Genomic DNA, 27,799 nt, shown 5'->3' with positions numbered 1-27,799 from the left:
AGGAAGACTTGAGATATAAATTAACAATCACAGAAGTCCAGGAAAAAAACAGAAAGGAAAAGAATAGATCTGGAGCACATTCAGACACAAAGCATTGCTAGCATAACTGTACAGTGATTTTTAAGCTGGGTTTGTTTGTTTTCCTTTGGGGCTAGTTATACTATGCTATCATTGATGTAGGTCCATAACACACCTAAAACATGGTTAAAACTCTTAAGGAAAAATATTCTTACCCACATTATTTAGGAAATCCACACTAGAGCAATTACTATGTTCAGAAAGCAATCTCTAGAAAGGCTAATGGACATTAGGAACACTTTTTCAGATGTATCCCTCCCTCTTGATGGTTCATCTTGGAAATGTATTTCTGTTTCAGTAGGAGCTATAAGCCTTGATGAGGACAAAGGATCTCAGAGGGCTTAGCGCATGGCCTTTGATGCTGCCAAGGCACCCACACGTGCTCCACTCAACACAGTGTACTATAATGCGAAGTCCATGTACACGTAATGACAAAAGCACAGCAGTTATAGGGGATTGACGTCAGCAAGTCCTAGAGGGCTCTGTTTTGTAACAGGAACCTCATTAGACACTAAAAATGTGTCTGCATACTTGATACAGCTGTAGCATAGTTTAATTTCAACTAGTTTCCTTTTCATATCAGAAGCATTATCATATTATTGACTCTGACAGTGTAAGCCAAAACCGTACTGCTTATATGTTATAACTGTGCCAAAAGCAAAGACAGAAAAAAGGCACAGGGGAGGAAGTTTCCCAGGCCTCATCAGGTTCTTCTGTCAGTACCTTGTTTCTGAATAAGAAGAAAAAGGAAAAAGAAGAAAATCTCCCTTTCAGGGAGTTTTGTCTTACTGCTTTTTTCACCAGTTGAATTATTTTGACTTCAATGCTTCTGATCTTAAGAGACCCTTTTGGGGAACTCTTTTGATGTCTTCCCTGTTCTGCAGCATAGTACCTTTAGGGTTACAGGAGTCAATCCATTCAAGCTAAATCTTAAAGTCATGTCAGTTCTGGGGCTGGATCCAACTATCTGTCAACAAGTGGACCTCCCAGGGAGATGCCATACGCTCAGCACTTGCTGAATACAACTCCAGAGTTTGAAAAAGCACTCAAAACCCCAGATGTTTTGGCACTTCAAAGGCTTACATTTTGAACCATTCACTAATGCTAAAACACTTCATTTTGGACTGTCCAACCTGAGACACATCTCAAGTCAAATATCCAAAACTAGTGAACATGTTTTACATTCTAGGCATTTGTGAGTACAAGTACTCTCAGGACTTGTACCTTTCATTACTCAGCTCTGATTTGTCTCACCTGACTTAAATCATCTCAAAGCAAGACATCTATTCTAAGCTTGTTCTCCAGATTCCTTGTAAAGTCAGTGATGAGAAACACATACCAGAAGGTCCTTTTTTCTCTCTGTTAAGTACAGAAAGAGAACAGACAACTGACTCAGCCTAGAGGTCTGATTTTAAAACAGAATATTTTGAATGGTGCTTGATTGAAGTACCAGTACATGTCTCATTTTGCAAGGAAAAGTATGTGATCGGAAGACATGCACAGCAGGAGTTTGAGGAGAAGGAGAACATTGACTAAGAAATGGGCTAATACCCTAAAGCCAAGTACAGCCTCACTTAGAGAAGAAATCTCTGTTGCAGCAGAATTAAGACATTACTCTTGTATACTAATAGCTGAAAGCTGTCTTCATCACGGGAAGTAACAACACTTCAACTTGAATCAAAGTTTGTTTAAATTCTTGCAAAAATCTAACCTTGATATATCAATGTAATTGAACTTATATGCTTTTCCTCTGTCATACCATGGGAACAACTGATCAAATGCAAGAGATGATGAGAGTAGAGAATGAAGAGAACTGTGCATTTTTGAAGAAAGTGAACGAGCCCCAGCAACTGGAAAAGAGTGTCCTGGAGATACCAGAACAAAGGCAGGCAGAAAGAAAAGCCTTTAGCACTGTCCTCAGGGAAATCTATATAGGTTTCAAAACAGCCTGCTGATAATTTGATGTTTCTTAAATGTCTTTATTCTGTAATTATCTCTTTTCAAGCAGAAAATTCCCCATGCCTCACTTCAATGTACACAGTGAGTGTTCATTACAAATCTTTCCATTTTACTACTAAGCTGCAGCTGCGTAACAAAACAAAAGTCTGAGCAGTTTCAGGTCTGAGACAGTGGAGAAATTGGCAAAGAGGCTTTGCTTCATTTCAGATTTTTCCCATGGCTCGTGGTGGAAGTCAGGCCATCAGTTTTCTTAGAGCAAAGTCCAAGGCTCTTAAGAGAATTCATTTCCCTTGCTTGATGTCTCAATTCCTGAGCTGTGTGTGGTCAAGAGTTGCTGCGGCACACACTCTGCGCTCACTCCTGTGTGCAACTCAGTAGTGACCTCTCCAGCTGAAAGAAGGATGGTGTCAAGACTAGCTCCAGTAAGAGAAGTCACCAGCCTGCCTGTTCTTGATCACCCGAACTCAGCACTTCAGAAATGCTTCAAGTCATCCTGGGGCATGTGGGACTTGCAGTCTCCTTCTCATGGTCCTGCATCTTATGTTTGTCTGTAGAAGCTCATCTTCTGCTATAGCATACACTCATTACTGAAGCAAAGGACTTACTGAGTTTATTGTCTTTTTTTTTAAAATCCAGTTCATATTCAGTATCACTCTAATTACGGAAATGAATAACATTTTTAAAACAATAAGTGATGACTTCCTGTACAAACAATATCAACTTTCCTGATTTGGATTTTATGTTTGTAAATAGCAACTATTTGTTCTCATCTGCAGCATGCTAAGACATGGGAAACAAGCACCTCAGTGATCCACATGGAGCTAATATGGGAAATGGACTGACACAACGTCCTGCCACAGGAAACAATACAAAACTAGGAGGGACCCAAATTTTACAAATGTTTATTTCCTAAGCACCCACAAATTAGTTTAAAACTAAGCTCAAGAAAGGTAGTCTTCATGGAGGATTTTGTTACCCCCATCTCACCCCCACTTGAGCCAGATAATTGAATTTCATGCATGTCCACAGAAACAATGACTCATATTAAGATATTCCTTAAGTATTCTCTTTCTAAATGCTAACGCTACACTGACCAGAAAAGGTGAGTTTTGGTACTCAGTAACGTGTTTCTTTTCAATCTACTCAACAATTCTTCCTGAAATTGTAAATTTTTGGAGGACTAGTATACCTTTCCCCACCTTAGGGCAGAGTGACACTTTCAACAGGCGTTAAATGAACAGTTACTTTGCAGCCACCCTAGTTATCAGTAGTTTGCCCAAACTCTCATACGTGCTTACCAGGACACAATCAACACTTGAGCATTAAGAAATTGGTTTTCAATCAAAAGGATCACCAAATTCAGAAAATTAAGATGCCAAAGAATTCTGAGCTTGATACAGGTTTGTCCCTTAAACATTTTACTGGGTTTTGGCAAGTAAGATAGGAGAAGAGACATCAACATTTAATGACAATGTCCTTGAAAAATCAACAAAACCGAGACACCCAGGCAGTCTTCCTTAACTGATTACTGTGGGGGAGAGGGGGGCAAGAGGCTGTCCAAAAACTATTTCTCCAATGATATGTTTCTCTTCCATCACCATGTGAATTAGGCAGATAACCTTGGTTCACATATGTCTAATTGAGGATCTCTTTCAGATGCAAGTAAGCTACATACAACTTGGGAAGCGGTGAAGAGTTAGAAAGACTGGTTGTGTCTTCCATTTGTAAAAATTCAGGATCCAGAAAAATTAACACTTCAAACAGGAAAGAGACCAAGCAAACGTAAAGGAATCTCTTATATCGTAAAGAGGGTTTAGCAGACAGGTTCGCAGTCAGAGTCACAACCATCCCTGTTCTTCTCATGTGGTGAATGGAGATGATTGTGGGTAGATCTCAGATAGATATGACATGCAAGGTGGGAGGTTCAGGAAGGTCCCATGATGGGAAACTTGCAAAAGTCATCCAAGAAAATCATAAGTTTTCCTAGGCAGCAGGAAATATTGGTCACTAAATTAATAACATGCTTTGGTTATGCTTTCAAGGATGCATCTGTAGTTGGATATCCAGTGAATTATATGAAAATAGTTGGGTGAGAAAAACACTCTGTGTTATATTTCAGATGAAGGAAAGCAGGATGAACAACATGAATTACCCAATAATTATCAATAAAGCAACACACAATAATGGGGGGAGCTATCTTATTTTATATAACTGTAGTGAGAGGTCCACTTCATTCAGCTTTTTCACAGCACCAGTCCCACTCTTCATGTCACAAAATGAAAACAAAAGCTAATTCACTCTGATGTGAACTCATTAGAAGAAGCAGACACATAATTTGGAAAACTTCCAGTTGCACATTCTCTGTAATACGGGCTTCCAAAATCTGTGAATCCTGATATCTTAATCTATTCATTTTATTCTGTAAAAATCAAGAAAAACTAAAATATAAAATTAAATTAAATCCCTAAATTGTTTATAATTTCTTCCTTTATTATTGTGTCTATTGAATTCAACTGTTCTGAGAAGTGTCTGATTAATATCCTGGAAGAAAACAGGATCAGAAAGCAATTTCTGTTATAGTCTAACTGACCTAATTCCAACATTTCCCATACATTACACAATACTTGTTTGCTGAATACAATTCTGTGTTTAGTTTGATTCCATTTATTTTAGATTTTTACAATCTGTATTATGTGGACTAGAGAGTACATTTTTGAATGTGACTTAACATGAAAATAGTAATTTTCTACAGCATGAGATTATTCAATGATCTGTAGAGACAGCTTTGGGATCCTTCAGCTGCCTAGAAATCTATACTCGTACACAAACAGGTTAAAGTGGACATTGTACCAGATACATGGTTTTCATCAGTCATCATCCAATTCTATAAGATATGATTTCTCTGATACCCATTTCAGAGATTCACTTCTAGTTTACTTCCATGTGGAGTTCTATTTACTCTAGTAGACTGGTTGGATTGGGTCTTTTTCTGTCTTCATTTTTTTTCCCTAACAGAGAAAACACTAGCAGTTGTATTTTCAAGCTCTGAGAAAACAGTTTTTATACATTAGTTGGTAAATTATGATGACATTTTGCAAGGCTGAAAATATAATTGATGTGAAAAAAAATCAGCTGTATTTAACCACAGCTGAACTGCCTTATTTATCCACTTTGCTGTATTGAAGTGCAAGTACCAAGAAGTGTTAAAAAACATAATCTTACCGTTAATAAATACATAGACCGTAGATTCCTTATTCTTTTTTGCTGGACTTGTTGGATATTTGCAGCTATAGTTTCCAGTGTCACTTGCTTGAGTTCTGCTCAAGGTCAGACTGCTGCAGGACTGCTTCCCATTCCTTCCACAGGCATATTTAATTACTTTCAGCCTTTTGCTATCCTTACTTAGCGTTTCAGGCAAAGACCATGAATGAACCATTTCCCCCCTGCAAATACAGATAAGGAAGCAGAAACAATTATGTTGGGCTGCAATTATATAGCTCCAGTTCCCAAGCTTTCTTTTTTATTATATCAGGCTATTTCTGGGGTTCTCTTTTATCTTGTTTTCCAAAAACAACAACAGAAACAACAAAGAACTATTAAACAATCGCCATTGAAGTTCACTCCCCACCTTTCCCCACAACATAAGGTTTCATTTTTGTCTAATTTCAGTTCCAAAAAAAGAAAGTGTCAGGTGTATGAACTCCCAGCCAAATTATCAGAATCAAACTCAGCTGGTTACCTGCAGGTGAGATTCAAATTCTGGCCTGCTTGAACAACGTGCTGTGTGCCATTTATACTCAGCTCAGGAACTTTTAATTTTGATCCTGAACTAGAACCTAGAAAAACAAAGAAAAAAAAAACAACATTAACAATGACAAATCATCCTGTTCCCAGTCCACTCACATTTACGATGCTATACTGGAAGAAGAAAGCAAAGAAAATGGGGTGCCCCCTCACCCCACATGCTCTCTTCCTCAGAGCAAAATCCTGCTCTCAAGACTCACATAATCTTCCACAAGAATTACTCAGGAAAGAAAGTAGGGAAGAAAGCTATGCAAGTTTTGGTCAATGACTTTGCTCTCAAGTTGTTGACTGAGCATACCATGAAGAAAGTTCAGGACCTTGCAGTTACACATCTAACCAAGGAAGCATGAACTCAAGCACTGCTGGCTGCATTTCCTTAGGAAACACCACCATGGCAGCCCCTTCAACGGGAAGGGCAAAAGTCAGCTGCTTCCATGGCAAGAGCCACGTATTGAGCTCTAAGATACTGAAGTCTCACTAAACAACCTTCTGCAAAGCTGGAGGTGCTCTGGAAGGAATGAAAGGGGATTAAGGATCTTCCCTTCCTGACTGAAGGTCAAGCACAGTTACCTATGGTCCCTCACTAGCTGCAGGCTTCCTACCAGTGAAGTGATGTCAAAAGGTAACTGGACAGCTCTACAACAAGATCAAGGCACCCTCCAGACAAGATCTGCTGCTTATTGAGAAAGCAAGCATGCCAACATGGCCCCAGTCGTGGCCAGACCATTCTGGTATGGGTGAAACTCTAAATGTCAGTATAACATGAGGTGGCTTAGGAGACTTGAAAATGTCAAGGCTGGCTCCTCACAGGCCATGTGAAGGTAATTTTTAGGAAGTCCATGAAAAAGCCCCACAGTCAGAAGATTGGACGAACACCGGACCTTCCCTCTCATCAAGTCAGCAAGTGCTGCAAAGGCATAATGTTTTATCTTTGCCCCATAATAGGCTATGGCCACAAAAGCTTTCATGGCAAGCAGACAGAAATGCATGCCTTAAAGAAGAAACAGTCCTTGATCCATCCCATTGCCCCTTCACTGACAGCAAAGTGTTCCAGAAGCTAGGAACATAACAAGAAAATATTTTGAAACAGTTAAAGTTGAAAACCAGTTTAAGTCTAAATCTGGACCCAAGTGCAGTTTGTGAAGAATTCAGTGTTGTGAGAGAGGAGCAGGAAGTACCCCGGATCACTTTACTCCAAGAGAAAGTATTTCTTTGTCAACTTACAAGAGAAGCAGCATCACGTAAACAACGGTAATGCAGATTTTCCACTAGAACTCAGCCAAGTACAGTTTCAGTTTAGCTATTTTAAGCGTTCCAAGAGGTCCCTGCCACAGCCAAATATGAACAGCTGTATGCACCAAACATAGTAGAAATACGTGAACCTTATTTGACTGCTGTGGATCACCCACTGGAAAGGCCTCCGTCATTGACTATAGAAGCAACTTTTGTACACCAACTCCATCCGAGACCAGCGACTAAATTTCTGATGTATAAACCCTCCAGAGTCAATGGCTGCTCCTAATTAAGCAGCTTTCACCCAGTAGCAGATGTAGCCTCAGATTAGAGGCTGAGTATCAAAACTTTGTTCTCAGATGTGGACTTGAAGTCCTTCAGTTTGAGAAAGGCCTAGGAGCTAAGTCTCCACTTTTGGAGAGAGATGCTACAAGTACAAGGATTTTGTACAAAAGGTAAAGAGGCACTGGCCTCATCTTATGGTTTTGGGGGTTTCTTTATTTTAAGGAGCCAGCTGTGCTCCATTTGTCAGTATTTCCTACTGATTCCCTATAACATTGGTGAAGACAAGAGGTCTAAATCACCTTCTGGGACTACCTAGCACAATCCATGAAAAGAGGCAAATAACTGATTGGGTCTGCAAAACTGTTTGATAGAGGTCTTCAGAGACATGTTCTCTTCCTTAGCAATATAGGAAATGTACACCGTAGGAGTTAACTAACTTTTAACTAACCTTTGGCATCTAAGTTCGTTACATTTATCTGCTTTTTTCTTTTTAGCCCTCTATATCTTATTTAAGCTGTGGCTCCAGTAGTTTTCCTGTATATATTATCATCCATCCCTATTCAAGACAAGATTTTAAAGGGTACACTTAAACATAGACATAAACTAAAGTATAGCTCACTCGAACAGGCTTCAAGCAAGGGCATAACAAGTTTTCAGAATAGAGTGGTCTTCTCAACTGCACCACAAATATAATCAGAAATTTGAATGGTGATACTGTACAAATACACAGATTTTCTCTGTGATTTGTCTCGACAATCATACTTCTAACTAGAAATTAATATATTCTGACAGCTGTTGAGAGGGGAGAAAAGACATGCAGCAATTTTTCGAAGAAGCAATTTGTTATATGATACATTGCAAACATACGTTTTTCTCACCTACCGTTTATGAAATGCCGGGTCTCCCACGGAGTTCACTGTACTTTTATGGGATAGCATCCCACAGATGCTTACAGTCAATAAGTCTACTCATTTGCCATTCTGAAATAATATCCCTGAAGCTAAACACTGAGAAATTGAGATAAGACATTACAAGAGCTTAGCAGCTTCTTGAAGAGCAACCCAGATGCTTTGGTTGAGAGTGTCTGTCAATGTCCTCCAACTAAATAATCTGACAGTTTCATGAAACTACCATGTTCCTGTATTTAATTTGTATTCCTCTTGTCATCCCAGAATTGGAGGCTCAGATGATCCCCCAAGAAGGCAATGTTTATATCCAGCTTTATGATTCTTAACTTCAGGGGGGAACCTGGCTGCAAGTTTCCCTGAACTGCTCCTTATTTCAGGCTCTAGAAAAGCTGAAAGAATGCAACGGTGTTTACAAACAGTTCAATATGTATGAAAAAACATCAGTAGCAGTCTGCCAGAGGAACCCATCAGGATCAAAGCCCAGATGCTAGAGTTGCAACACTCAACCCAGTTGTTAGAGAGCAACATGTAGGTTGCTTCCAGTGTAAAAATGATGGAAAGGTAGAAAATCCATGTGAGTGACAGGTGCTGAGAGCAAGTCAGGAGAGCAAGTCTGCAGTGCCTCGTCATGACTGTGGTGCTGAGTGTTTGGCTTTGCTCAGCACTGGCACCAGCACCCTATCCAGGAGCAAAGCCAGCCATGCAGCATCATGCCCATGCCTGACCCATGCTGAGACCAGGAGACCAGCCCTGGCAATGTAGGTTGCTGTTGTTTTCAAAGTCTGTCAAAGGTGAAGGGCAAGAAACCATTATAAATGTTGCAAACTTTTCTCTTGATAACTCTACAGTGTTATAAGCAAAGATGTCCACATGAAAATCTCAATATCTATCTTAAATTAAGCATATAAAACAAGACAGCCTAGAAGCCCGTATGTCAGAAAATCTGCCTCAGAGTTATTAAAATTAAATTAAAAAACCCAACAAAACCCCAGATCTTTTCACCTCACCCTGCAGGCAAAAAAGAAACCCATATATACTGGATACATATTCAATCTGTTGCACTTTTACACATATTACATATATCTAAAAGACACCACAGTATTTGTAAATATTGTGAGTGGGATCTTAAGGAGTGCTTAGTGTTTGACTAACTTTGCTCCCATTGATATAAACCAGAGTTTCATCTGATTGATTTCATTGATTTCAAGTACATTTTAGACACTTAACTCCAGTAGTTAATCATAATATTCAAGACCTAACATCAGTGTATTTGGCATGACATATCAGATTTGTTATATATTCATTTATTTAGTTTTTCACTGACAAAAAGCTGAAGTAAAAGATCTTATTTCGAGCCAATATTGTTGCTTTTACAAGTATGTGCAACAATGCTTTTACCAGCAAGATGCTAAGTCTTGAAGAAAAATAGCTTTTTTTGACATCCTATCTATTCATGGGTCATTAGCTTCCTTACGTTTTTAAATGCTTCAGAACTGATGCAGAGTACAAATGAAATAGAGTTTGACATGTTTACCAGAAAAGAAAAAGGAAGGAGAATAGCAGGGACATTCCTACTGTCAATATTTAGAAGCGGATTATGCCTTCTATGTACCTTCTCTGGGCATTTTACTTGACACTGTCTTTTCTGAAGGGTCATGGCTCAACAGGACGCATTCACTTATCATTGTGCCTGTCACTAAGCGACCATCAGCAGCCTACCCTCACACTGACCTACATTGGGGGGTGCAACTTCTTTTCATGTGACAACAAGAGAACTAATTAATCCTGATAACTGAGGAATCTCCTTCCATAGGGAAAGGGATGATTTTTTGGGGCATATTCTATTTGTTTCAGAAGGCTTATTAGATACATGTGAAAGTCAGTCAACAGTGTTACTTAATTAATGAGCAAACATTAATTTAGATTGCAAAAGTTAGCCATTCTGCCTAAGATAAGGGAAGAGCAATTTTTTTTTTTTTTTTTAAGAAAGCAGAGGGTATAATCTGTAATTTGCCAGGGAACAAAAGAATAAACTTCTTCAATTATTTTCTGCCTTACAAAAAAAGGTGATCCTCTTCCTGAATCAAGTAAACAAAAATTTGAATGATCTATTAACCAAAAACATTGATTACAAGTAATTAAAAAAAAAAGATAAAATAAATGAGCATGCATATATTTTTCCAATATGATACGGGGGTTCAGTTCTACAGACAAATGAGTAACCGTGCACACATGATAAACCTTTCCAGCTATTTCAGCTAAATCTTGATTTCTCTTAAAAGGATAGATCTGCTGAACTCAAAATCAGGACCATGTTCTGGATTAGTATCCCCATTCTGGTATTTTTCAGTTTCTACTTTTAAATTTCCTTTTATACACTGTGAATTTCTGCTACCTTTGACTAAAGAAAGTAATCCCAAAAGCTAGCTTTATGGCATAGTTAAAAAAAGATATGATATTAGAAGTTATTAGAAATTTCCTTGAAGTTAACAGGTATGGTAGTTTTTTACTTTTAACATCTTATTAATAATTTGAGGCTGAGTGTCTTCCAACCACTCCAGTTATCCTGAACATGTTGACTAATCTTTTTTCACCTGCACAATGAGAGGTTAAGGAGAATGATCAGTTTATCTTTGCAACTTCAGTGTATACAAAGAATCTGACCTTCTGGGTTTAAAGTGCCATCTGTGGGCAATAAAGTTATCCATCATGAGTAATTGTTTCAGTCATTGTTGGATTTGCACGTGTTTTAAGGCTTGTTAAACATAACCCACCCTTTGTGGTTTTTAACCATCAAATATAATTTCCTCCTGATTCAAATATATTCAGCAAAAATATATTTTGTAGAGAACACTCCTGCACTGGAAAGAGAGCACATGTGATTTCTGAATAGGGTCTTCACATCTCTGTGCTTCTTAAAACATGGGTCATTCAGTTCAAATGCAGCCCAGGACTTTACGCTTGCTTACGAGCACTTCCTTATGAGTCATCCCATCGAAGAGAATGGGAATACCCACAAGTGTGCAACTAATAAGCAATTGCAGAATCTGGTTGAAATGCTTAGGAGCATGGTAGCACCCTGTGGGTTGACCTTCAGTGAGTCTCCAGTGAAAATAAGCTGACTCTGATCTGCAGCAGCTCCTAAGTCAGAACATGGCTACCTGCTAACCTCATATGGGATAAATGGCTTTACTCCATTTTGCAAGGAAACCTGGGATATCAGTAGCTTTCTCTATTTCAGAGCTCTTCTTGACAAGCTATTGTATTACCGTCTCTTCTAAAGGTACTTCAGGCTATTCTGTAAGTAAATATAACTATTTTTTTCAAACAGTTGTACCTATCCAATTACATCATTACACCAAATTACTCTACTTTAAAAAAGAGAGAAAAAGGACTTTGTGGTCAACCCTGAAGAGCCATTTAATGTTTTGATTTACATCTGACCATAAGGAGGAATGTTGACCAACGGGTCCTCCTAGTTTAATCAACACTGAGATTCTCATCAGCATCAATACTTGCATATATAAGACAGGCAAACTTCTAGGTAGAATTGTCTCAAAATTTGGGTGGTGACTGCAAAAAAATTATTTTTTTTTTCCTGCTCAAAGTGTGAATGTCTGGCCCGGTCCCATCACAGGACTAGAGTGAGAAGGGATTACCCTGGATAATGAAGCTTTCTACTTCTGTGACTGCTGGGGTCTGGGAAAAACTGCTACTGGAAGAAGACACTCTTCTATCTCCATGGCAGAAATAGCCCCCATCTCATCTCTGTCGCCTGCGTTTCTAGTGCTCAGGCACAGGCAATGCAGGCAGCACAGTCTGGTTCCTGCATCCAGAGGTAAAAGTACCACCTCCATTGCCTGTACTTAGAAACAGCCTCCAGGAAAGATCTACAGTGCCACACCTGAGCCACCCTGAGATTCAAAGCACTATCTCCAGGTCTTTCAGATGCCATCTAGGTCCCCGTTCTAAAGGAAACCTCACAGTCCTTCATATATATAATTTCATACCACTTCTCTGAAGTAAATCCAAGCTTCACACCTGAAGTCTGCAGAAGAGAAACTAGAATAGCTTATCCGTGAGAGAGCAAGGAGGTGTGCTTTTGTCCCAAGCTGACATTGACAGTCATCCAGATGAGCAAGCTCATGATCTGAAGAAGCAAAATGTAACCACTATTTCTGTCAAAATTTTGAAGGGCAATTAAGGGCCATAGGGACTTGCAAGGGTTAACAGACATAGGTCTTTGGACTGCAAGGTACCTTTGTCGGGATTTCCTGTTGGCTCTTGTGCAAAGAGAGGCATCGTGTGTGCTGGTACATAGCTGGCAAACAGAAACACACTCGGGGCAGAAGAACCAGCTCAAGCTGTCTCACTCCTCAATGGATCTATCACTCACACATGCCTCTGTTTGACTGAAATGTGTTCTTGTTTGCTTTCAAGATCAAGAAAATTGTTGGAAGCTATTTACTTACAGAGTACACATTGATGCATAAAAGTCATCAATTCATAGGTTCATCCCTTTCAGATCCAAAAGGGACATTCCGATTATCCAGTCTGATGTTCTGCAACACATGCCGAGTGATTTCTAGATCAAATACTTAAGTCTGATTAATCTCAACTACAATTTAAGAATTTAAAATACCAGTAGGACATAACAGCCTGCCAAGGAAATGGATAGATTAATGGATGAGAACACTGGACTGCTGTATGATACAGTGTTGTAATAGAGTCTGAACAGCATAAGGCTTATCACAGCAGGTTAGAAGAGTCCTAGGCAAACTGTAATGCCTTGACCCTGACTCCATGCCCTGGAACTAAACATGGCACCAAACATAAGCAGGGCAAATGGATATGCAGCTGACCAAGAAAGGCCTTCACAGGCACAGAAAGATGTGTGTCTATTATTTGAGCAAGGGTGTTCTTCCCCTCTCAGTTCTGGATCTCAGAGCAAGTGATAAGAGTTTATTTACAATCTGTATGCGTTTGCTGTCCCTAGACGTGTATACACACTGATATAACATTAGATGCTATAGAGGCAAAGCAAAACACCCAGTAGCTAAAAATAAAGCACGTACAATTCTGATAGTACTTCATTAACACCTCTGAGCAGTACACAGTATCATGCCAATATGGTCAATAGCTGTAAATGTAAACAAATATGTATTTCCCCAATAACTGCCAAATGTTTTGCCAATATTTTCCCTAGCTAAATCAGGCTGTGCTTACAGAAGCCTGTGGTAAAGTCATTTTATTAAAGAGCAGGGGCTTTTGTTCATTTAAAAATTTAGATGTAGAAATGTAACAACCTGAAATTACAGTTGGTTATTTGAAGTAAATCTGGCTCCAGTTACTACCAACTGAAATTACCATTTCCCATCATACCTGGGCAGCCAAGGCCACACAGTTCAGCACGCTGTGCCCATGCAATACCTGCTTGAAGGCACTTGCTTCACCAGCTCATCAGAAGATTGTCCTGTCTGCCCTAAAGTCACCAGGTGACTTTTGTGCATGAGCATGGGCACTTTACATAATGCCAATTAAAAATAAATTTCAAAATTTAACATTCAGAGAACCTGAGAGGAAAAAAAAAGAATAATCTTAGTTTCCTCCTTTATCCATCCAATTTTAATAACTCTAGAAACTTAGCATCTGAAATGAGCACCTTTGCTACTATCTAGCCTGGTGAAGGTGCTCATTTCATTAGCTATATAAGGAGAAAGCAATTACAGAGAAGAACTAAAACCAGCCATAATTGTAAACTTTTTATTTCCCATTGGGCATATAGAATTGAAAATAGGAATCCAAATGTACAGTCTAATGCCTCCATTATGAACCCTCATGGGATCACCACTTTAGTAAACCACATCAAGGGAGCAAAATGCACATATATATGGTGTGTGTTGAGAAAAGCAAGAGAAATATCACAGTTGTGTCCACCTTACTCTGGTCTTTGCTCCAACAGAGTGAACACCCAGCTTAAAAAAAAAAAAAACAGGTCTTGCAAGAACGGGTTATAGCAGAGCTGAGCTGCAGCGATACTTTCACAGCCACACTTGGCATAGGTCTGTGTGGCTCACATACCCCTCCATCTTGATGTGCCTGTCCTGGCCCCTATGGGGAGACCCTACTCAGGCCATTGCAGATGAGAAGTGGTTGTGAATCCATTATCCACCCATCCAAAAGTGATGCCATGTGATCAGCCACTGGCATTCACCCAGGCGCATGATTTTGCACCTCCACATACAACTAAGCCTGCGCTGCTTATAGGAGTGTAGGTAGCCCTACCCATATTACGTCTGTGAGCCGTCAGATCTACTCTATCACTTCATGTGTTCTAATTCCACTGTGACAGATCCCAGCACATAATCATCATTTCAATATTTTTTGAGAAAAGTTTTTCCCATTAACTAGCCTAGCAGGAAAGTATTGATACGGTACAAAGGCAAAGCAAGTACATTAAAAACAGACACAAAAATAATTTAGAATTCCTATATAGAGTAAGGAGGTACATTTTCTTGACCGAATTAGATTTCTTTAACAACCTGATACTTAAGATTTGCTATAGATTCCCTGGCAGGACAAATTAAGCAATATAATAGGATTGAATTGAAAGACTATTTCATATAGACAAGCTGCATACCTGCCAGTAACCTGCCAGCTCACAGGCCTGTCAAATGCATCTGGGACTGTACTATTCATTAAGCTGTGCACACAGGAATAAATTAGGAACTATATAAAAAAAAATGTAAAGCAAAGTTGCAGGATTTCCAGTTTGCTGAAGGCTGCTGGTTATTATTTCTGATGCTCCATCATTACAGCTGAACTGTCCTGTAAGGCTCCAAGACAAAAAAAAAAAAAAAAAAAAAGTCAAGAACTGACTTTCCATCCACCCTACTAAACAGAGCTATAAGCAAGGGCCCCGGGTTCAAAACAAGAGAAAATAACTAATGCAACAAAACAATTTAAACTAGAGAGGTAAGAAGAACCAGAACAGTCTGCACAGAGTACTCCCTTGCAATGGCTCAAGAGGCTAAACCCATTCCGCAGTTAAATGACATCTAAACCACAAAGTCTACGGTAGGTGCACATGCAGAAAGCTTCTGGCAAGCTTGCCTGTGGCTCAATTTACATTAGGAAATTATAATCAATAATACTTACAAAATAGGTTAGGATGAATGTTAAGTACAGCACAGCATGAAACAAAGAACAATGGGTTTTTCACCCCAAACGCTACCAGCACAACAGAAGAAGAAAATTTTCTGCGTTATACAAAATAATGCAATTTAATCCCACTATGTCATATCCATTTGCCAAAAACATAGACAACTTCTAAATTTTGGCAGACACTAATTTTAGTTTCCTTGATCCTCAGTCCCACAGTTTCTTAGTAAGTAATAGTGGATTTTAAATCATAGTGCAAAAAAATTTCCTCTCTGGAGAATTTTATCAGATAACTGCTTCCTGCAAGGTTCCTTAAACCTCCCCTGAAGATCAGATGTTGGACATTGTTGGAGACAAGACACGGAGCTAAATAGAGCCCTTGTCTGATCCAGGATGGCAACTTTCACGCTTCTGTTAACATTAGTCCACGGTGATCCTGATGAGAGGTTTTTCCACAGAGGAACGACAATGGGAACAAAAGGGGCAAATTCCTTCGCTCCGTGGCAGGGAAGAATCCCACAGGAAGGACGCTTACGCGAACTATGTGAAATTGTGAAATTCCTCTCATGAAACGCCCTCACACTCATCCCTCGCCGCTCCCCACGCGCTAAGCAGGGGGTCCTGTTCCCAGAGCATTGGCTTCCCAAGGGAACTTCTGAGGAACGGAGACATCTGCTCACGGGTCCCTGGATCTGTGAGGGCCACCATGCCCTGCCCGTTCCACCCCCGCTTCCAGGCACGGCACGGAAATAATGTCACCGCATTGACACAGCATCTTCAACCCACTGAAGTCCTAGAAACAGCTTCCTTCTAACCACTTCCCCATCCTTGAGCTGCTTCAACAGCAAAGAGCACCTTGTTTCAAGGCCATAGCTTCCAAAGAGGGAATACGACTTAAAAGGGATTGCATTTAGGAGTGATTAGTGCCATGTATCACTGAATGTTGGAAAAGCAGCCCTACAGTCTAGAAAAGTCATGCAAACAGAAGTCAGTGTCAGCCACATCATGCTGGATTGTGCTCTGTCTAAATATGTTATAGGGGTGACTTAACATTGTGAATATGGACAAACTGATTTTGGTATTAAAATCAACTGGGATTTCATGGAAAACCAACAGATAGTAAAAGCAGATCATCGTGAACATGAACCTTTTGCTTCTCCATTAACACAAGCCAAACAAAAGTCTGGGAAAGATGATGAAGAAATCAGTTAACTGTTTCACAAGCATCTATAATGGTCTTGAATAATACAGATGTGTCACAAGCCAAATCATCTTCCTCTTCATCTTTAGGCCAGCAAATTACCATTCATGGTGCCACAAAAAACCCCACCAAATACTTAATACAGTTAGTACAGAAGAAACAGTCACCCACATTCCCAGTCCAAGTTTCTCCATATATCTCAATGGCTCAAGACTTAAGTTTCAGACAAAAGTACCTCTGAAGTGCATAGTTTCAAATCTCTTCCCCCACACCCTTGTGTTTCTCAATCTGTTATCGCTTTGCTTAGTTCCAGCATGAGTTCATTCTGCCAGTCACAAAAGGCATGATACTGTGCCATGCTTGGCTTTGGAGAGAGTACTAATGACTGTATTTTCACTTTTCAAACTGCCGCTTGCAGCATATCTTTCTTTTCCTTTTAACCACCAGGATTTATGCAGTGCTGACCTCTAACCATGGGGGAATGAAACTGAACTTCTGCATCTTGATGGGAGAAAACTGTGCGTGCACCTTCCTGCCAATCACTGGACCAATTTTAGGATGAGCGGTTCCCACGTGGTAGATTAAGAAGTTGGGTCATTCCCAGCTGGGAAAGCTTGGGAAAGGTTGTTTCTAAGCTGCAGGAATATGTAGTAAAGATGCATCACAAGGGCAAAGAGAGAAGAAGAGCCTGGTGCTGTCCATGGGTGGAATTCATGCTCAAATATACAAGGAAACATTTCCCCACATTCTTACAAATACTGATAGAGGGGAAAAAAAAGAGACTGCTGAGGAGGAAGTGAGATCTAAAGATAAAGCATGTCTGTGGAGGGAGCAGTTTGCTTCTTGAAGGTCTCACACCAATAGGAGAGACTGGCCTCCAAGAGCAGAGGTGCTTGTGGTTGGGCATCCTACGCTTCATGGCAAAGCTGCTCTTGCAGCAGTCTCACTTTCCATTCCCTCTGAGGCTGCAGCAGGAAGTCCCCACCCCTAACTCTGGGGGAGGCAAAGTAACAATTTTGCTGATAAAGCCCCACCACAGCCCCACTGGACACAGACTTCTGAAACATCGAACCTTAACCCTCATCAGCTGAGCGTCTTCCTTTCCCAATCTCAGTTGGACATGAAAACTAGCAAGTTGATAAACATTGTGCTTGAAGTTTCCAAACCACATTAAAGTGTAAGGGCTCAGCAACTGTCCTGAAAATCTGGACAATTTCCTTTTGTCCTATACACCCACACAGTGTGAAGGGCTACTGGTTTCAGTCTTTGAAGCATCTGTCAAAAAATAGGCTCAGCTTGTCTGTTAGTGTTCACATGTTAAAAAAACCCCACCACCAACAAAAGATCCTCAAATCTCCCTAGTGGCAAATTTTTAGGGGTTTAAATGTTGGGTACTTCTGGATATAAAGATCTTTACTAGGGCACAGGCCAAGTCCCAATTTCCTCCAGCATGAACTGTAAATCTAGAATATGCTAGCCTAGCCCAAAGGAATTGCTCCAGATTTACACCAGCTATAAGAGAATGAAATCTAGCTTTGTGTAGAGCACATGAGCAAAACACCTGTTTGGTAAAACATCAGTAAGTGACATAAGTGATTTTCTTCAGCAATGCCAGAAAATTTGATACTTAAATCTTACGTATACATTTTTTTAAAACCTGCATTATACAGCAGTGTCTAACTCTTCTGCCTTATGTGAATGTAGTCTGGAACTTTTAAGGGAGCCCGGTTTCCGTGAAGATCCAGAAGAAGTGGGAAACCCAGTGTTTCTGAATTCCATTAAGATCTCCAGCCCTAATCCCAAATTAGAGCACTATAGCTGCATGTCTGCACAGCTGTTTCAGATGAGTACTCAAATCAAATTGAAACCTCAACGCATGAACTTCCTTCTGAATAGCACTTTTGGAGAAGTCAGGTTAGTTATTGCAAGAAATTAACCTCAGCGCTCATTATATTTGACCTGGAATTTCTTCCTTCATTTTTTCCAGCTGACCATGAAGTTGAAAAGTCCATCATTCGCTGGGGATTTTGATGATCTAGTTCCAACTGGAATAACAGATTCGTATAGCACTGTTCACAGATATGATTGTAATTGAGTCTGTTTACCTTCTAGCTACTAATTGTGAGGTATTGCTTCTGGGTGGAAAGCTGGAAATAGAGCCAAATTATCAGATTATGTCTCTGGAAATGTGGCCACATAATCCTCAATCCAGGCTGCAGAATCTGATCTTTTCAGGGTTTAAACCCAGTCCTTCACATGCCCAAATGCTATTGATTAAAATTGTTGTCATACAAAGTCTAGGACTGAGAGATTGAACTTCATTCAGCAACAACAGTTTTGTGTTGACAATTATGTGTATAGTCTTTAGCATAAATGTATGCAATACAATTTGTGAAATAAATATATACAAACTATGAAGGAAAAATATGCAAGTACTATGCAAAACACAGACAAAAGTATTGTTCTTTCCTATGATAGCCAAAATATGCATGTGCATAGAAATACAAGAGAGCCGAAGTGCCCGACAGTCACATGTCAAAGAAACATAATTTCCTTAATCTCATTTTTCAAATGGGGACTCTCACAGCTTGTAACTTAAATGCTGCTTTGGGGACATTTAAATTATTAGACATATAAACTAAAAGACTGCCTTCTGTTGCTTCCTTATGAAGCTCTCTCTAGCAGCTCCTGATCCACTGACTATTTCTGTGAATCCCCTCTAGTACCTGTCAGTAAATGGAAGCTCAGCAGACACCCGCAGAGACTGAATTACAAGAGTGGACCATAAGGCAGGATGAACCAAGTTTCACAAAGAACACTTGAAATGGGAAGTGCTGGACAGACTAAGAGTTTTAGGTAAACAGGCAGTGAAGGAGGGTGAAATGGGAAGAAAAGCAGAGAGATGCATGGTAGAAAACATCCCACCACTTTGCCAGTAACTTTGAAACTCTCCGTGCAAATGCAAAAGTATGGAGAGTTTTACCACTGACCCAGATGAAACATGATCAACCTATCTGGGATGTCCAAACAACACTGTGCAAGGATGATTTTTCTTTCCAAAAAAAAAGAGAAAATGGAACAAAATCAAAGAGTTTGAAAAAGTCTAAATTATGATTTGAAGCACAATCTCTGTACATTTAAGGGGGGGATACAAATTCCCAGCAAAATGGTTGTAAAAGCCTTCAACCAAACCACAGAGAAGCATCTTTCTGGTGCCTACTGCCGGGATGTATGTCCTCAGCACCCACAGCACCAGGTTTTCCCCTAAACAAGCCAAGTTCTTCCTACTGGAATTGGTCTAGGGTGTGCGTGTCCCTGACAGTCCCTGAACAGGAAGGTGAACCAGGGTCTCTTAGAGCCCCTGGCTCAGAGTCCACCTTCTCCCTGGGCGATGGGTTTGCCATGATATGCGCAATGGAAAACCTTTCCGACAGGAAAGAGGAAGCCAGTCCCCTAGCATAGCTGGTCACCGCAGGAGCCCGTGTGGGAGCGGGACGATGAAGTTCAAGCTCAAGCTGTGAAGGAAGCCTGGCAAGGATTGGAACCCACATTTCCTGTATCCAGGGTGGGTGTCCCATGCCTGTGCCTATTTCATCCTGGGCATAAGAACCTCCTTGGCAGAGACAAATAATGTGGGGAAATTAGCACTTTCCTGAAGGAAAAAAAAAAAAAAGAAAGAATACCTATATATCTATATCAAAGTTGATGAATCAGCACTTCCCGAGCAGGAAAACGTCTCGTCGGGGCGGCCCCGCCAGCTCTCCTCCCGGGCAGCCGCTGCCGCCGGCCGCAGGCACCGCGCCGCGCAGGGGCCGCTCCCGCGGAGCCGAGCGGAGCGAGCCGCGGGCCACTTGCGCGGGGGAGCGGGGCGGGTCTGGCGGCCGCACAGCTAACCGCAGAAACGCGGCTGCTCGGCCGCCGGCCTCGGCGCCTGTCCCGGGGCAAGCTCGGGGTTTTCCTTCCCCACCCGGCGTCTGCTCTCGCTGCCAGCGGCGGTGCTGCGCACCGGCTCCGCGGAAGCTGCCCGCGGCCGCGCCCCGGGGCGCACCTGGGGACCCTGTGCGGGACACGGGGCCCCCGTGCGCGGAAGGGCTGCGGGACCGCCGATCCGCTCTGCGCCGTGGGGCGGCCCCACAGGTCGGCGGCCCTGCGGTGCGATGAGCACACGCGGGAGCGGCCCTTGCCCGGCCCCCACGCACCCCTGCTCCCGGGTGACCGGCAACGCAACACTGGGACGCACTCCCCACCACGGCCGGCTCCTCTCAAAGTGAAATAAAACTCGATTCAGGAAAGCGAATCTGCACTGATCCATCCCGACACACACAGCGCTGCGGGATACAGGCGCCGGAGAGCGGCTCCATCCCACTCTCCAGAGAGACCCACGCCGGGTTCCCGCTCGGCCACCCCCCGCAGGCAGCCCCGACCGATGCTCCGCCGTCCTGCCCGGGCGAGGGGCAGCAGGACCTGGATTTTTGCGAAGGAAACGGGCACCTTTTCCGCTTCAGGGACAGAACTGGGAGAGGCTGACACTTGGAAACAAAGCGGGGAGGAAAGAAGCCTGCCCGGCAGCCAAGACATGCTTTCTTTCCGCGAGGACCGGTTTGGACACCTCCCGGAGCGGCTGTCTCCCGGGCCCGGGAGAGGCTCGCCTCCCCGCGCCGGCACCGCCGCCTGGCCCGGAGGAGGGGAGGCACCGCGGCTCCGGCACCCCGGCACCCCCAGGCCGCTGCTCCCGGGGCACACCGCCGGGGATCCGGGGGCTAACGATCGCTCGGGATGCGGCGCTTCGCCGCTCTCTGAAAAGCAGGATCGCCCTGCCCAGGGGAGGGGGCGAAGGGGAGGCAGGTGCCCGCCGGCTCCAGCCGACGAGCGGGGTGCGGCGGGAGGCGCCGCCGAGGAGGCACATCGCTGGGGGACACGTCGCAAGAGCGGGGGCTGGATGGGGCAGCGGGCCCCGGAGGACCTTTACCTGCGAGCAGGAGGGCGGCTCCCAGCAGCACGGTCCCTGAGAGCAGCTGGCGGGGCATGGTCCTGCCCGCCGGAGCGCAGGGCTCTTCCCCTGCCGACGGCGGCGAGGCAGAGGCAGGGGCAGAAGCGCCGGCTGGGCTCCGACGGGCTCTCCTCGGTCCTGGGCTCCTCCCGCGGCGGCGGCGGCGGAGATAACGGCGCAGCGCGGCGCGGGATCCGCATCCAGCAGCCCCCGAGCCCTCCCCGCCCGCCCCAGCCCACGGAAAGGGAGTGTCCGCTGCTAGCCGCCCTGCCAGCTTCACCTCCCGCGGACATCAATTACCCGCCAGCCCCAGCCCCGCTGATTTATAACTTCTCCACCCCTCACCGCGCACCCCTCCGCCCCCCCCCGGCCCACATCCTCCGCCGGGAGCACGCCCTCCCCGGGACGCGTCCCCCGCCCGCCCGCCGGCGGGCACGGGGCTGCTCCCCCGCCGGTCTCCCGCCCCCGGCCCCCGCGGAGCCCGGCCGTGCCCTCCCGCCGGAGCCCGGCGCTGGGGAGTTTCCAGCCTCCGGGGCCGCCGCGCTGCCGGGGCGGGGAGCGGGACTCGCCGCCCGCCCGCCGCCACGCTCCTCCGGGGAAGGTGCGCACCGGACCTGCGGTTCCCGGAGCAAGCGCTGAGCGCTGGAGATCCCCGTCCCGCAGAGTCCCTCTCCTGCTCCGCAAGAACACCCCGGTAGCGCAGCGTCCCCTCGCCGACTCCTGGGCCGGGAGCCAGGCCGGTGCCGCCCAGCCTTTCCCCGGCTGCCGGGCGCGATGCTTGGGGCGCCCCGAAACGCTGTCGGGGGCCCGGGGCTCCTCTCCCCGCCTTCCCTGGGGAGGTGGAGCGGCGGGGCAGCCTGTCCTGTGCGGGGCCTGACCCGGACCAGCACGGGTCCCCTGCCAGCAGCGCCGAGCGCCCAGAGCAGGGAAGCCAGGAAGGGGCAGCACTGGCTCGGGATGCTCCAGAAGTCTGTCCTGCCAGCGCTGCTGCCGGCCTCCACTGACCCTGTGACATCCAGGACTACCCTAGAAATGTAATTCTCCTCCCTATGCACTTACCTCATGCTTTCCATACGTGTTTTATTTTTTGAAAGACCAGAAGAGAGCCCGTGACAGCAAAACTCAAGCCCTGTGTTTCCACTTTTCCTCTGTGTAGCCAGAGAAAGGCTGTTGGGTGAGTCAGATCTTTGGTTTGACTCAGTATGGCCCTTCCTATATCTTTACGCCATGAAATAAGTCGCAAGAGTGTCTGCATCAGGCAGGTAAATGTGATCACCCCCATTTTCCAGAAAAGGAAATGGAGGCACATAGAGAGGTTAGGCGGCTAGTCCGAGGTCATAGGAAGCTGGTGACAAGAGCCAGAAATAGAACTCAGATCTCCTGTGTCCACCAGACCATCCTGTGCAAGAAAAAAGATGAGAAGTTGGTGTTGTTTTTAACTTGAGAACTGTTTAACTTTCAAGTTTAAAGTCTGTGAGAATATTTCCTGCACGTTTCTGTCCGACTCCTATTCATAAGTGACACCCTAAGCTAAGAATTTAAGCCTGCGTATTCCAATCTTCCTGCCACCAGCTGAGACCTTGAAAATAAAATAGTTATGGATACCTTCCCCCTCATCTGCTCACACCATAGGGGGAAGAACCCAGAGTTTTCTTTCTCGAAGAGGATGACTCATAAGAAATCACCTCCTCCAGTGGAGAGGACAGCAGCTGGGAAAACAGTCGGCCAGTGAGGACAGCCCAACCAGAACTAGGACACTGGGCATCCTGACAGCTCAGACCCCCTAGGAGCAAGGGCTCACTGTGGAAGGAGCTAAGGGAACTGTATGTCCCTGCCTTTGACCTACCCAGTGCTGAGTACGTGCTGAGTCTGAGATGATGCAGGCCCCATCACGAGCTCAACAGCCATGCCACACCAGTTCGTCCCCACCCTCTTCACACCTCCTACATCACAGCCGCATTCAGTCATGGCCCTCCAAAGAAAGACCACAGCACTTTGGCAAGACATACCTCCTTCCTTCTTCAACAGATGTCATCAGCTCCTGATCCACCTAAGGAGCTGAGGACCAGGGAGGGCAAACCTGAAGATCTGCTCCTAACCCCACATCACTCTTCATCTGCTAAAGCCAGAGAGACAAGAGATGTGGAGCCTGCATGAAGTTTGAAAAGAGCCCAGTAGTGAGATATGGGGAAGAAAGAGGCAGCAGACATTCCCATAAAGCAGAATGAAGGTGCAGTGGGAAGCCTCTGCCTGGAACTGGATGAAAGGCATCTCTAAACACACTGAAGCATCTGGACAGATGGACAGTGCACGTGTGAAGAGGAGGGCAGCGGGGAACCTATTTGATCTTATTTTTTGTGTACTACCATGTAACTGGCAACACCTAGTAGGGTGAGAACTTATTTTGAAGAGAGGTTTATATGCTATGGCCAAACAAACACTAAGGAGCTAGTCATAGACCTGTCCGAGGAAAACGTCCATCCTGCAGGCACGAAGGTATGAAGATCTCTTCATACCAGAATCTTAGGCCTTGGTCTGATGCTAAATAGCGGGTGGCATATGTGAGGACACATTTTATCCTTGGAATTAAGGATACATAACTGTTGTCATGTTCCCTTCAGCTCTGAAATGTGGGAAATTTCCTTTTCTAGCATTTGTCAAAAAGACTATGACTAAATACTAGACAGGAAATCAGCCAAATTTAGCAGCTGAGAGTAAGCCCTCTTTGAAACCTATCAGGCAAACATCCTTGCTGCAAGGCTGATCATCTGCTCAATCTCCAGTACTACAGACACGGCAAAAGAGAGAGGAGAAACATCCTTCACAGTGGACAACATCTGGTTTTAGTGTTCATTTGTAGCCCAACAGTACCTTGTATTGTTGAATTTTACCCTGCTCTGGAGGAAGATGGCTTCTACCAAGCCTTTTGCTTGAACAACCCATGTAATCTGACAGTAAGACCATCAAGTTGTCAGGCAGCAAAAGCACCAACTCTCCAATATGCATCCCTTACCCCTCCCTGGCCAACAAGATTCATTAGAACAACATTGAAAATGAGCAATAGGAAATTTGATTGAAGAGTAATCAGGGCATTCAGCTTCTGGGTCCGCCTTGAGCAGCAGACTACCATGCTCCAAAGAAACACAGACACCACCCTGAGCACATAGGACCTCTCATAGCTGAATACTTAACTAGGGCATTGCCTCTTGTCTGCTCTCTGCCAGTCTTTATGACTCTTGCATGTCTGGCTTCAAGAGTTAGGTGGGGTGGAGACTCCTCTCAACCAGGATATGACTTAGTCAAGTCGCTGGGATACATCCTGAGGTTGTGGATTCTACTCCCTGTTGGAATTAGGACACTTGGAACATCCTGAGTTAAGGCTTTAGCCAAGTCTCCTGGGAGGAATTGCTTGGACAGTTCCCGTGGACCTGGCAAAAATAAAGAGCCTGGAAAATCCCACTCACACCAGCAGCTGATACCCTCCCAACCTGACCTGACTCCTTCCAGTCACGGAAGCAATCTTTTATTTGCACCAGTGCTCAGAATAACTCCCTGTGGCACTGGTTTCAATGTTCAGAGCATTACACAAAAGGCTACCACCAGCACCTGCACAGCAGATGCCTGCCCGTAGAAGATGACTGCATGGGTCAGAGCTACAGCTGAGGGACCTCATGATATCTGTTGATCCCTGTACTCACAGCAGAGAGGTAGACATCTCACAGCAAAAGACTAGACTGGTTTTGAGGTGGTCCCAAGCTCCCGTTCTTGGGAGAGAAGGAAAGATATCAAAGCAGAGCAGATTGGATCTCCCTCTGCAGGTCTTCTGCGGAATCTGCATCTGCCAACTGACTTCTTTTAAGAGGACTGTGTGCTCCCAGGACCGAAAATTTAAGCAAAGCAATATTTCAGTTGATCATTCCAAAATATTGCAATTTTTTCAGAACCATTGGGAAAGGGTCCGGTGCTCCCTGTCCACCAGTGGGAGCCTCCTCCATTCCCATGTCCCTTGACAGTTGCTCTGGCACAACAATTTCTGGGACTCAAAACTGTTTCTGGGGCTCAGTATAAAACAGTTTGGTGAAATAATCCAGGATGTAACTTGCCTGCTTTCTATGGAGGGTCACTTATAACTTGGGTTGTTTCACTGGTACAGCTTACAGCACACCCGTACAACGGGAGACCCAGTGATCTGTGACAATTGAAAGAATATTTGAGCTTTTTATACTCATCTAGCTACTGGGGAGACTCTAACAGGGAGCAAGATCCTAGGTGAGATGCACCGGGTCTACCTGACTCAAGGCCTTGAGGTGTTTTCAATCACCGTTATTTTGACGTCCTCTGGTCCCATCTCCCTATGGCAGGAACAGAGTTTAAGAGCGCATTATCAAGTAAATCCCATTTACCATCATCACTATAACTTTAGCTGCTGCTGTTATTTGGATTTGCCCACTACATTGAAAGTTGCATGTAAACCAAAGAAAGTTCCTTAGTTTTCTCCAGGACTGTGAGAAGAAAAAACTGAGCTCTCTTCTCTGTACTACGGTGTTTACTTATACCTGCCCACCAGGCACATGCATAGGTAAGTGTATACAGAGACATAAACCAGCTGTGGTTGTGCTTTCCCTCAGCAAGGCTGACCTTTACCTTACCTTATATAGACTCTTGACTCTGTACCTGGTCACCATGTGTGGCAATGACAGACAAAAACTGCAACAAAGAATTAGTCCTTGCAGAACAATCTCATAGCACTGCTGCCCATCCTTCACTGAAGGATAGGACAACTCAGAGCAGCGATTGTGTCACCTCTTCATCCAAATTTCCTACCTGCATCAAAGCTAGGTCCACTTTTGAGGGCAAGCAAAGCAGACAGCTGTCTAACCATAGCAAGAAAGTAGAGGCAACGGGAGCAGGTAATATGCCGCTGCTCATTTTTTATTATAATTAGTCAACTGGCATGAGCAATTAATCAGATTACCTGGTATTTTATTGGGAGACTAGGAAGCTAATGAGTAAGAGCTTCTGCAATACTCAGGCTCGTGGAGCACCGCCCTTCCAGGAGCTGACGAGCTTAGCTGGCAGAGTACAAGGTCAGCACCTTCACTGGCAGTAACTGTTGTGGAGAAAGATAGAGGCAAGGGTCTGCCCCTCCTGTCCCTCGGGAGCTGCTTTTAAACCGAGGCTGTACCACTGGTCCCTGCTTATGCTGCACCACGGTTCACAGCAGCTATATCCATGCCCGGTCTTGTACCACCACTGTGGCCACGCTGGGGGATCACCAGGCAGTGTCTGACCCTGACCACTGTCTCTGGACCTGATCCTGATCCGGACTTGCTCTTCCACATTCTGGTTCCTTGCTGGTGTGGCAGCTGCTTCCACCTACCTTCTTACTGTGCTTGGCTCACTCAGGAATCAGCCTGTCCTCACTGGTCCCTGGCACATCCAACACGATTTTGGCTCTGCCCACATGTCCTCTTCCTGTCTGGACCATACAGCAGAACACCAGTGATTTCATCTCCCTTACTAAAAGCAAACTCTTACAATACACATTTTCTTTCAAAATACTACACAATTGATTTTATATGTGCATTCAGCAATATTTCACTGAACAGGAAAAAAAAGAGTGGAGAGAGAATTTTTTGTCCCTGAAAAACACAAGTACAATAGAAGAATGCTAGTAAGCATTTCCACTATACGCTGGACCCCGTTCGCACGCATGCACACCTGCATCAATATGGAAATGACCTACTTTTGTCATAGCTGGGTTAGTGTGGTGGTGACGTAGTGCTCTCAGCTTCATCTCCCAGGCCTCAGCCATCACTTCTTCCCTTTATCCGGGAGGATATATCTATCTATATATATATATGCCTTTCCTGGAGCCATCAGTACATGAATGTACCAGGATAAGCGTTTAGAAAGAGGCAAGACCACATGAAAGGATCAATTGCATCTCCTCCCTGTGGAATTGGGCCAAGGTCACTGCATTTCAGTGGGAAAGACAACCAGAAGGTCAGCAAAAGAACCACAAAACCAAACCAAAATATGTCAAAAAGGGAAAACTACCCAAGAAAATATTGAGCCATGAAAAGAAAACCAGTCTTACAATGAAGAGCTCTTTTCCTCCTACCACCCCAAACATGAGCCCCTAGAGGGTTAGTGTTTCCCTCACCATAATCCAAACCA

At 44.1% G+C, this 27,799-nt stretch overlaps 1 protein-coding gene across 3 annotated transcripts in view; it reads right to left on the bottom strand.

Moving 5' to 3' along the window:
• FLT1 (fms related receptor tyrosine kinase 1) overlaps window positions 1-21,837 on the bottom strand; it is a 115,440-nt gene extending 93,603 nt beyond the window's left edge. For all 3 annotated transcript variants that reach the window (XM_074859898.1, XM_074859899.1, XM_074859900.1), the window contains exons 1-3: window positions 21,599-21,837; window positions 5,777-5,873; window positions 5,260-5,480 (exon numbers count right to left, since the gene is read on the bottom strand). In XM_074859898.1, the coding sequence (XP_074715999.1) occupies window positions 5,260-5,480; window positions 5,777-5,873; window positions 21,599-21,656 (376 nt within the window). In that variant the 5' untranslated portion in view covers window positions 21,657-21,837. The remainder of the gene's footprint in view (window positions 1-5,259; window positions 5,481-5,776; window positions 5,874-21,598) is intronic.
• Between the last annotated feature and the right edge of the window lie 5,962 nt (window positions 21,838-27,799).

The sequence above is a fragment of the Strix uralensis genome, chromosome 2, assembly GCF_047716275.1.
Source record: "Strix uralensis isolate ZFMK-TIS-50842 chromosome 2, bStrUra1, whole genome shotgun sequence".
Lineage (NCBI taxonomy): Eukaryota > Metazoa > Chordata > Aves > Strigiformes > Strigidae > Strix > Strix uralensis.
This window is presented reverse-complemented; position numbering and strand designations above follow the sequence as displayed.